Genomic DNA, 12343 nt, shown 5'->3' on the forward strand with positions numbered 1-12343 from the left:
TTGAATAGTCTATTTCATCTTACAACACAAGGAAAGGTGGCAAGATGACCAATCACTTTTTGACATATTTAAATAATGTGTTTTGCCAGCTTTTTAAAATACATCTGATAAACAGAGTCATTGCCTTTTGTTGCTTTTGTTGTCTGTGTTAAAAAAATAACACCACATCATCTAGTGAGTGGACAGGCTTAATTTTTCTAACTTGTAAAAACAATGAAAGAGTATTCCTTAGAGCTTATGTACTGTAAGTGCAAGCATAACCTGCAACATTGGGCCATGCCCCACAATAAATCAGATGTATGCACAGTCAACATTTTGCCATAATTAAGAGATATCTAGGCCTCAGTCATTTTATTACAAAACAACAAGTGGACAAAGTTGCCTCTCAGCTTATAGAAGGCTTGACAGATGACTAAAGTCAAACAAACATGCCTTGCACTATGGACCAGTTTACATCTGGTATTAATATCAGTCTAATACAGGTTTAAACAGGGCCCATATTCGGAAAGTAGTCAGAAATAGATGTGATCATGCATTCAGAAGTGTAAACACTAATCTGTACTGAAACATCTTATATTTTAAATCTCCAATCAAATTTGAGAAAGAATTTGTACACTCTCATGTACATACTCTAACAACTGTGTTTGAAAAGACTTAATTAAAACTATAACCTCCCAGAAGGCAGATGTCTGCACACAGCTGTATATCATGTTGATAAACACCTATTGTTAAACCATACAAAGAAAGCAACATATTCACTTGTGCTGAATACATCCAGCTTGCTCCAGGTCTTTAGTTATAGTTTGTTATTGTCATTCCCTTTTCCAGATTTCAGTCAAGTATCACCTTGCTCAACTGGACCCTCTGATTATCAAGGATACACCCCACCTCTGATGTACAGTACTGTTAACCTCCTCTGATTTGTGGGAAAAGAATGTTTTATAGCAACAATACATAAGTGGACAATACAAAATACTACATAAGTGGATTTCTCTTCAGTCAATGTGACCTCTTGGCCAATGAGCAGATGTTTGGATTTCTGTCCAGATATTCTAAAAGATTAGAACAGTGAGACAAAGAACTCATAGGCTAAGTTCACACAGAAGCAGAATATGATATCATTACTGTTTGGAGTGCTCAATATGGTTATGTTCATCCACAGTTCTGAAAAAGATGGATAACCGCATTCTAAAAAATAAAAAAAAACTCGGAGCCACCCTACATACTATGCTTCTATTAGCATGGCCGGTCTTCTTTTTGCAAAATAATCACATTTACAAATGCTCTTGTTGGCAAACAAATCTCTGTCTGAAGTATCAAGAGCTGTGAAGCTAAGGTTGCATGTATCCTGTCTGTTGAGGGGTATCACGCTCAGAGAAGATGGAGTAACTTGGGCTGTTCTATATGCAAGATGCCCACGGCTGTAGCCCTGGATGACCCTGAGTGTTTGAAGCTGAAGGACAGCATGGAGACTGAGTTTAATCCTGTGGGCACCATGCCCACTGGAGCGTGCACACACATACATAAACTCATACACACACACCTGTGCACATGCACACAAACACACAGTACAGAAATGCTGAAACCATGACCTCAAATGGGACAAGCATATGCATATAGGTTGACATTGAATATAAATGACATAAAAAGCATATGGAGTTCCTGAAAAAAGCCTGTACGCACACATGCATGCAAATGAATCACATAAATAACAAACATACAGGCACAAAAACTTGTACAGTACACGTTTCATACCTTGAACAGGGAAGTAAATGTGTTTTGTTTTGTTTTGTTTTTTATGTTATGTTATGCTTCATTTTATCTGATTCTCTAACCAATTCTAACTTTAAAATGTTGTTTTTGATTCATCAGAAGCATTTTTATAAAGTGCACTAAAGTGTACAGAACTTTTATACTATTTCTTATGAAAATGATAAACTTTAAGACAACATAGTTCATACAAAGTTCGATGTTTATTTTCAGTGATAGTTTGGAACAACTTAATGAAACTAAGTGATATTTAATTTGTGTTGAAGTGTTTCTTAAATGCAAGAAGTTCAACTTTTGAAAGCAACAAACTGTAAAGCTTTAATAAAGCTAAGTAATTTTGTTACAACTTCTAATGCACTGAAATGGACAACTGTATTGCAAATAAAAGTATCAGCACATATACTTCCATAATACTTATTTAAATACATTTGACATTACCATTACATGTTATTTTAAAATTACATTAATATATTTGAATACAATTCGTTGCCTCAAAACAATGAATTTTAGGCAGTCAAGAAGGATCAAATAAACTTATTCTAAAGTACACTAAACTATGTTATGACATATGGATGAAAAATTGTAACTAATTAATCTTAAAGTTGTTTTTTGTTTTTTTTTTTTGTTTTTTTGGTACATGGTATATTAAAACAAACATTAAAATATAATCATAAATATATTTACTTCATACTATGTCTCAAAGAAATTGCAAGATATTGGTACGTCATCATTTGTTTCCATTATTTAAATATGTACATGTTAAAATGTTTTTCCAGATAGAATTAATAAGACAGGTATAAATCTTTGATACAAGTATATTTTCAATCATGTTTTTCAGTTAAACTGCTCAATGAGGACTTTAAGACATTACAAACATTACAGCATCATTTTCTGTTACAGCATAATTTATATAAGCTGTAATTTCTAGCACAACTGACATGACTATCAAGTACACTTAAAAGTATACTACTCAGTTAAATATGTATTATGTTAGGCAGTGAATTAATTGCATTGTATTTCTTTAAAGTACACTAAAGCATTATTTAAAAGATATTTATTTAAAATGTACTTTGAAAATAATATTCTTAATTTACTTTAAAAATAAGTGTTCTTTTTAAAGTGTATTTATGTGTGTTAAGGCACACATTAATGAAAGTGTATAAATAAAAGTATTCTTTCAATTCATTTCAGTTAGATTACCTAAAAATATACTTTTTTTAAAATGTGCTATTAGGATTTCAAGTATAAGATCAATACACTTAAAAGCATATTTTTTCTGAAGGTGCATAATGTCTCCATGAGTACTCATGACACTTACACCGAAGGAAAGGACAGTATATTCATGCACAGATAATCTGTGCTTAATGTATACATCATTGATTTGACCTCTTATTTTTATGTGTGTATGTTTCTTCACTCTGTCTTGTTGTGTGTCAGGTACAGGGGGCATATGAGTCATGATCTCCTGCAGACACTTGCAGCTTTGTTTAGGCCCATTTACATTTTGTAGAGCTGTCACGATTATTCATTTTAATTTGGTTACTCAATTTAAAAAATCCCTCGATTACAAAATTGCAGAATCGACCAATCGAAAATAAGGCAGAAGTGAGGCAGTTCACGGACGAGGGTCCAAACACATAATGACAAGAGGTATCAGCTGTGTAAGAACACTTTCTATAGATTTGAAAAACAATGTAGTTGTCTGTCAACCTGAAAAACCATAACATCACTTCAGCAATCCAGAAAAGATGAAATACAGTTTTCACAGACCTGCCGGACACAGCACTTTAAGTTCATGAGGTAGACTGCATGTCACTTGCGGTGCTGTGTCCAGATGCGAGAGAGAAGTGCATGGAACACGCTAAACTCAGCAAAAAACAAATTGGCTTACCTGAGGGAGTAACGGCTAGTCTTTGCATGTGAAATTATTAACAGTGCTTACTCAAGAAGCAACTGAATGTTCAGATTTAATGGTACGTGGCAAGCGACAAGCTTTTGCGATCTGGGCAGTATGTGGCACAAGCTTAACAATTCCCGCTACAGCTGCAGCTCAACGCAAGAGAGTGAAAACATTTGTCTCTCGATGACGTGATTACTGTATGTATTCGATAGCAGCAGCCCTAAAATTTGTTTGAGTATGAAAACAAAACATTCTTTGATAAACATGAGACCTCTGATCCAATTCTTATATCTGTCACTGCAGATCTCAATACACAACAAGTCACAAAAAACCCTACCACTGCATGTTATTTAGCTTTACATTGTTTTAGGAATACCCCAGGAGAGTTACAAAAAAAACTGTGATTACTGTGTACACTAAAAACAAGGACAATTCAATATTCCATTGAAGAGACAACTTTCAGTTCCCATTTGCATAAAGTTGAGCATTTCTCAACTATTATAGGCTCCCCCCACTTGCTCTGCTCCCATTGTAAATTATTTGACAATGCCCGGTCAGCTCCACTCACTCTGTGCCAGTGGACACTTATAGGTCACAAGGTCAACGAATGCATATTGCACCTAAGAGCTACAAGTGGAAAACAGCTTACCATAATAACCCAAAACAACACCTCATTTCTATGTTGACCCTACCTCTGACTAAACCCTCCTTATTCATTAAAGCATAGTTTGTTTTGTCAGTTATTACAAATATTATGGCACAGACCAGGAAATGCATGCAGGATTGGTGTGAATTAACAGAACATCTTGCATACTACACACAAATGAAGGCCAGAGTGCCCACTCACCAGGCCGTCGCAGTTACTAATAGCTACCGAGGCTCCCTGCACGTCTGTAACGTCACCCACATACATGCAGTCGCTCTTCAAAGGCTCAGAGCGCGTGCTGCCGGAATCCTGCCACTCCATCTTGGCTCCGGGTGACACCAGTCGCGTGTTGCGCTGCAGACGCAGGTGAAACTCCCGGCCGAAGATGGTGACGTTGTAGTAGAGCCGGTCAAGCTTGCCTCCTTCAGACTCATGGTGGGCATGGTCGGCAGATGCCGCCTCTCTTCTCCAGCGCCTACGGAACTGCCCATCTGCTGGACCAACCGATACCGCATGGGACAGGAAGCGGCCTTCTGCATCAGTAAGAATGGGTTTCACCAGTCCATAGTCCCCCAGTACATGCTGCAGGGAATCTGCATTTGGTTATAAACAAACACAGCCAGTCAGACGGCAACAGCACACATTCACTGAGTATGTCAGCATCTATAATAAATGTGACTGTGCTGGCAACTTTTATGGAATGTTTGGTGACACATTGTTTCTCAGTGACTCAATGTTTTTGTCATTATTGATGGGAAGTTGACATGTCCTGCAGTGTGGAATGCTATTCTACAGTAGATCTAAAGCTATTTTAACAGCATTTTGTTAAAGCTGTCAAATTTAACGTGTTAATGCATACGATTAATTAAAAAAGTTTAACGTGTTCATTTGTCTTAATTGCGATTAACGCATTTACCATTAATAAAGCATAAACACTGGTTGGAGTAGGGCAGAACCTATGCGATGTGTCCGCCCAGACTCATTACACTGACGCACACTTAACAAACACACACAACAGTCGTGTCAGTGATCAAATGATGGGGAAAGGACCTCTTAACGCTATTTGTTGTACAAAACAAGCCCAGATGGGACTTGTGATAATCAAGCACTTTGCAGCCTCTGTAAGCCACAATTTAATTAGAATTACACAGAAGCATGCCAAGTCTTAACTATCACAAAAATGCAGAACGAGACGTTGTTTGCAAGCACTTTTCATGTGGAGTTAAAAGGAGGATTTGAGGCATCTTTCAGGTCTTCGACAAATGATGTTTGCGTTCAATCGCACGAATTCGATGGCAGCAGTGGGTAAGCAATGACGAAGTCAAAAGGCAGATTTTCGGTTACGAGAATCAAGGTAGTTTACTCTCACAAGCCATCAAGATGCACAGACTTAGATGGTTAGGTCATGTACTTCGAATGCCTAACCACCGTTTGCCATTCCGCGTGCTCTACAATCAGTCGCCAGCTGATTGGTGTAAGGTTTGTAGTGGTCAAAAAATGACCTGGCAACAAGAAATAAATGCTACAAGGAAGACTTTAGGTACGGTAGGTCATGTTCGTCTTCCGGGTTGGGGACACCGGGATGCACCCAATAGATGGTTTGAGACTCTAGCGTAAATGGCGGGTAACCGGACTCAGTGGCTTGAATGTTGTCATTGTTTGGCTGAGGTACCTATGAGGTAAAGATTATTATGATGCTCGGGCAGTGAAAGCCACAAGGAAGTTGTCCGGCTGATGCTGCCTTGCTTTCATATGGTACCTAGCGACTGGGTTGTATGTTGTTCACAAGGTGCAACTACTTTGCTTTATGAATATTTGTATATCTGTCACAATAAATACCATGGTTGTATGGCAGTGAAGCACCAGTATAGAATACTGATGTATTGCTGTCTTTGTTGTTGTTGTTCTTGGAGTTAAAAGCACCACTTGACGATGGCGTTGATGCCCTGACGCGAATCATGAATGCGGCTTCATAATTGCTGTAGCAAAGTGGATAGCCACAGTCTGCCAGCAGATTAATATTGTGGAGTATGACAGTTTAAGAGATTTAATGCCCATTGCAATGAATATGCAACCTATGGTTGCACAGTTCTTTCAGTTAGTCAACCTTCCAGTTAGACTTTGCGAAACATTTAATGTTACTTCAATTGGTGCTATTTTAGTGCATTTCTATCTTTATACTGTGGAAGGCTTTGTTTAGAAAATGTTAATAAAGCATTATATTGCTACATATTGTTTTGTTTTATTTCCTAAAAAGGAAATAATTGCATTTTGACAGGAAAATAAGTATATATAGAGTCAATTTCAGCACTTTCAAAATCAGTGATTAATTGCAATTAACTATGAAAAATTATGCAATTAATCGTGATTTAAAAATTGTAATTGACTGACAGCACTAATTATTATGCATGCAGCTATATGACGGCATTAACTGAGATTATATGGAATACTTTTATCTTTAACAATGATTTGTCAAACCACAGGACGGTTTAAGTCAACTAGTGAAGACACAGGTTATTTAAAATGGTTACAAATTTGAAAGAAATGGTGACAAGTTACAGGATCTAATATATACACTTTCATGTAAGCATTATGTACATTTTAACCTAAAATCTTGATTTTAGAGTGTCCATGGACATGTTACAGTATGTGTCAACTTCTCATCTATGAGGGATATCTTTATGCAGTCAACTTTCACAGAAGACTTTGGCAAAACAACATTTCTAAAAAACCACCTTAAATTAGATGTAGTATTTTCTGTAGACATGTACACCATCACTTCACAAGTTTTATGCTTGTACACAGTTAAGCAAAACACTTCCCATGCAGTCAATGCAAATGAGTAGCTATGGGTCAGACAGGCCTGTGTGAAGCAACAAATTAACACTCGTTTGACACTACACAGATCATTTTCAGATTTAATGATGCTTGTTTTTGCTGAGACTCCATCATGATCTGCCATGAAAAATAGACATTTTCAGTGTGCCTCTTAGTTAACCCTTGGTTTATTTATACAAGATTGACATGTTTACAATTTTGAATACGAAAATATACCAAGGAGAAACTCACAACAACACCTAAGTAATGCTGCAGTCTCACCTAAATGATGGCTTTGTCACAAAACCTCGTGTACTGCCTTACTAGACAATGTTTTTGTGCTCGTTTCTATAGGTCATCTCGCACACACTCCGCACGCGCCTATAATGACCAAAAATGCTGCACGCGCACATGACGTCAAAGATTCTATGTAGTCTAGATAGGCAGCTCACTAGGTTTTGAGACACACCCGATAGGTCAGTTCAAAGTGTGCGCAAAATGCAAAGTGATGCTCTTAGCACTTACTCAAGCACATTCACTTGAATGTATTTACAAATAGCCATTTCAATTAATAAATATAGCATTTGTAGCAAACAAAAGTTAAAGCATAAAGCTGCTCTTTACATTCCACATTCTGTTTTTTCTCTTCCCAAACCAAAAGTTCTATTTCAGAGCTTTTCTTTATGCAAAAATACACTTTAATGTTTAAATACTCTCAAATGACCAAAACAGAACGGGGACGATTTCTAATTTGAAATCAATATCCTGCGATACTTCCGCTCTCAGACAGATCAATATCGCAAGAGCATCCGTCAAAGATCGTTTCTTCTATGCAAACGCGAGAAGGGGGGGAGCATTATACCTACAGTGTACAACTAAGACATCCAGAGTCCTGTTAAAATTAATTTAAGCAGCACGTGAAACATGCACACTTCAAAACAAAGAGTGATGACACAGCACACAAGAATGTCATGGGTCCAGAGAATAATTAAAACACATCAGAAATAGCCTATGCCACAAGTTTGACTAAGATATGGATGGGCATAGTGCGCGAACATCCAGTTTTGACGGGCACTTGGGTGGTACTGGGCGGACATCATCTTGCGATGGGATGAAAGTGCAAATAGGTAAAGGCAGCAAGTAAAGACGTACCTATGCTACTGGCGATATAGAGGCCGTTCGTCTGCAGAAACATCGGCAGTGTGATTAGGATAGTAAATCCGGCCGCGAAATCCATGGCAGCTCCGAACTGCACAGGTGAGAGAGACGGACTTTGGGATCCAGCGTGTTAAAGTTCCCCGCGCGACCAGCAACCGCCACGCCAGCAACAGCCGCCCGCAACTTACTGCAAAGTGCACGAGTAGAGAGAGCGCTTGCCTCCCTCTCTCTCTCTCTCTCTCTCTCTCTCTCATACACACATATACACACCCTCTCCCTCCTCCCACCGACTCTTACTAGTTTTCTCTGTCAGCACCTGAATGTACACACAGACTAACTACACCCGCGCGCCAGAGGGATACAGAATCATCTCAGACAGCGATGCGGCAATATATTGATATTTCGCAATTTCCCCACATATAAATGCATTTTGAAGGACTTCGAACCACACAGATCTGTCATGGCTTAATTTTAAATGATTTCTGCTTCATCTCTGAAACTTTTTAAAAATTGAATTCTAGTTATGTGTAGAGGGGTGGTCCGCTCAAACTTTGTGCAGCGCTTTATCACTTACAAGCACACCGTCAGCAAGTGCAAGAGCGCCCCCTTGAACACACAGAAGCGGGTGCAGACTTATTCAAGAGCAACCACAGGTACGCCTGGTAGAAAGTGTGTTGTGTTAAAGAATGCATCCAGTCAGTGCCATATGTACTGTAGGAATACATGTAGTATAATGGCTTATAATAAAGTGGTTTAAAATAAGAAATAAAAAAAAATGTAGTAATCATTTTTATAATCCCACTTGCAGGCTTGTGCACCATTCAGAAATGCCTTTTATATTCCGCTTAAATTCAGAGGTTGCTTTTATTATTATTTGAACTGAGGTAAACACAATGCAGAATTGTAATTGTAATTTAACTTGAAGGAAATTGAATTTAAATGGAATGAAATTCAAAGATATTCATATAGCTGCTGTAAGTGTAATTTTTAATAATTGACATTTCAATTTTCAGTATTGAACCAAAATAATAACCTAATTCAATTCAAGCAAGGCAATTCTTAAATTCTGAATTTTGCCAATCCCTGTCCACTTATCACAACCACTGTTTTCTAACATTTACTTATGCATTACTATATCACCAGTGTTGGGTGTAATCTAATTACTTTTTAGTCAGAACAGTATTGTAATATGTTACATTTTAAATTCTTGTATTAAGATTGCAGTTACTGACTTTCAATTCATTTAATTACTTTTAAGTACATTATAGGGTTATGCTTATTTCTATTATATTATTTATGTAGAATACATGAATTATGGCCCCATTATAAGTTATTGTGAAGGAGAAATGTGAGGTGCTGAGTGTATGACTTGTGTGTAACAATGAACAAGAAAGAAATATAGACATTAGTTTGAAATTGTTGAGTGGAAAATGTTTTAGAAAGTAAATTAAAGGTAAAGTAATTAGTTAATGTGTTTACTTTTCCAATGAAGTAATTAGTAAAGTAATTCTGTTACAATTTTTGAGAAATAATTAGTATTTTGTAGTGGATTACTATTTTTAATTACTTACATAACACTGCCCATCAATGCTAGCAATAACAGCCCCACCCACTGTAAAAATGTTCTATAAGGTAATCTTTTTGAACTTAAAATATAGTAACATCTAAATTAATGAGCACTATTCAAGTTGAAAATTGTATTTAATATGACTAAATCAGCCTTACAAATTAGGTTACACCAACAAAAGTCCTTTTTATGGGTTAGATCAAGTAGAATCCTTGAGGTAAAAATGGGAGGTTACCACTTTTTTTGTTTAATTTTGGAGTATCTCCCTTTTTTCTTGACACATCTGATAGCTTGCAAATTGTCATTGCTATACATTAAAAGAAAAAGAAAAAAAGATGTTGTACTAATGTAATAAAATAAACACCTGTTCTTTTAAAAGACCTTATCTAGTAGTTGCATGTGGATAATAACTATACAGTTATAAAACCTTACTTACCATTATGCCATGTCAGAGCCTGTCACTGAGAAAGAAATATCCTTATTTTCCTCCAGTAAAATATTTCCCCATACACTAATATTTGTCTACGGACAGCAGGAGGATATTAAGAAAATGCAGGCATGTATGATTAGCTCATATAGAGTGCATACAGTAGTATTCAGATAATTCTGTGTATTCCTGTGATTTTAGGTATGTTAATGTCAGGAGCAGAATTGTTCTGAGGAGGCAGATATCCCCTCTGTGATGTGGACAGGGAATGTCCTTGGTAGGGTCAAACACATGGCATCCTTCGTTTGCATGTATTAACATAACTAATGAGCAATGGAACATATTTTAATTTTGCTTTTGAAAGGTTAGACTCCTAAGCATCAGGTTTAGAGAGTGTCAGATTTAATCTGACATACTCATTAAAAAGCTGCCAGACCCTATGGAAGCATGATACAGTATGAAAATACTGGAAAACAAGTAAGCTCTAACTGCCTAACCATAACAGGTTGGTTAGTTAAAACTGTTTCCTATATAGTGAATGTCATTCTATATGTCATTCTATAGTGAATCTGACATTCACTATATAGGAAACAGTTTTAACTATCCAACCTGTTATGGTAAACTTCTTGATTGATTGTCGCAAAGTGACACAGAAAGAATACTAATTTACCTTCACTCTAGGGAACTTGAAAACCCATAAGGCACTGTATATGGATAAAATCAGCATTAGAGTATCAATTGGTGCAGTGCAACTACGGTGTACTACAGACTGGTTTGGCTTAACAAGATTATTTGTTCCTTTTGTAGTATAAACCACCAGTAACATTATAATAATAGCTTGATTAAAACCAAACTGCTTTACCTAAACACCCTGTCATGCTGACTCCAACTCAAATCAAGAGTTAGAAACACAATCTTACATTCTGGAATTGCAAAGGATTGAAAGAAAGACACATTTTCATGATCATCTCTTTTAGGATAAAGTGATTATTTTGGATCAGGCAAGCATGGCCTGTTGTTTCCAAATTGTATCATGTAATCCCATGCTGCAACTGTTGTTTTCGGAAGAATGACAGTATAATAACAAGCAGATAAGAATTGCATTCATGAGGAGTTTTAACAAGGTCTTTGGCTTCTGCCAAAAGACAAACAATTGATTTTTTTTTACACTGAGAAAAGCTTGTACTGGTTACAAGGATCCCAACTACCACAAATAGGTTTGGAATTGTACCGTGTGTACTTCTAATACAAAATATACTGAGCCAGTTTAAATCCATTTATTGTCATTCTTCTCATCGCAGTCAGGTGTAAGACATCAAATCCTCCCTGCAGAATTCCTTTATATGTGTAATATTGGAGTGGTTTCTTGCATGTACAACCTGCAACTGGACTGAGATCTGGAATTTGACTTGGTGATTTCTTAACCCTCCATTTCTTTCATTTGAGCCATTTCTTTATGGAATTGCTTGCATGTTAAGGGTCGTTATCAAGCTGAATGGTTCATATACAGTATGGTGCACCTTGAGATGTTTTACAGAGGGCCTCTTGTTCTCCTCCAGCACTCTCTAGTATGATGTGGAATTCATAGTCAACTGTATTATGGCAAGTTCAAGCAACCCTGAAGCAGCAAAACAGCTCCAAACCATACAGACTGATCACACTGAGAATTTGGCAACCGTAGATCGAAAGTTCTGCTATAGAAATCGGTCTGTGCTTACGAAATTCAAATTACTGCCTCCAGTAGCTGATGCTGGAAGTGTTGCTGAACGTATGGGCATAGAGTGAAAAGGTGATAAGAGATGTACTGATGCAAATAAAATATTTGCTTAGGATAGGGGTCTGCGCTTTTTTAGTAATTTGGCTGCATAATGGTCGATTTCAGGGTGCATGAACTTTTGGAAGCTACATGTTGATTTCCTGTGTGATTATGCTGAACTATACCACTCCTTCCACCGTGCTTTACATTTGGTTTAAGGTTCTTCTTGTCAAAAGCATTATGTTTAAAATTGTGGCCCTTTGACTTATCTGTTCAGAGAACATAAATAATGATAAAAAAAG

At 36.9% G+C, this 12343-nt stretch overlaps 1 protein-coding gene across 1 annotated transcript in view; it reads right to left on the reverse strand.

Moving 5' to 3' along the window:
• The window catches only part of LOC127413031 (A disintegrin and metalloproteinase with thrombospondin motifs 2-like), a 321044-nt gene extending 312581 nt beyond the window's left edge, over window positions 1–8463 (reverse strand). Inside the window, exons 1-2 of the mRNA XM_051649825.1 lie at window positions 8286–8463; window positions 4518–4909 (exon numbers count right to left, since the gene is read on the reverse strand). Of these exons, the coding sequence (XP_051505785.1) occupies window positions 4518–4909; window positions 8286–8370 (477 nt within the window). The 5' untranslated portion in view covers window positions 8371–8463. The remainder of the gene's footprint in view (window positions 1–4517; window positions 4910–8285) is intronic.
• Window positions 8464–12343: the final 3880 nt, after the last annotated feature.

Source organism: Myxocyprinus asiaticus, chromosome 22 (assembly GCF_019703515.2).
Source record: "Myxocyprinus asiaticus isolate MX2 ecotype Aquarium Trade chromosome 22, UBuf_Myxa_2, whole genome shotgun sequence".
NCBI classification, from domain to species: Eukaryota; Metazoa; Chordata; class Actinopteri; order Cypriniformes; family Catostomidae; genus Myxocyprinus; species Myxocyprinus asiaticus.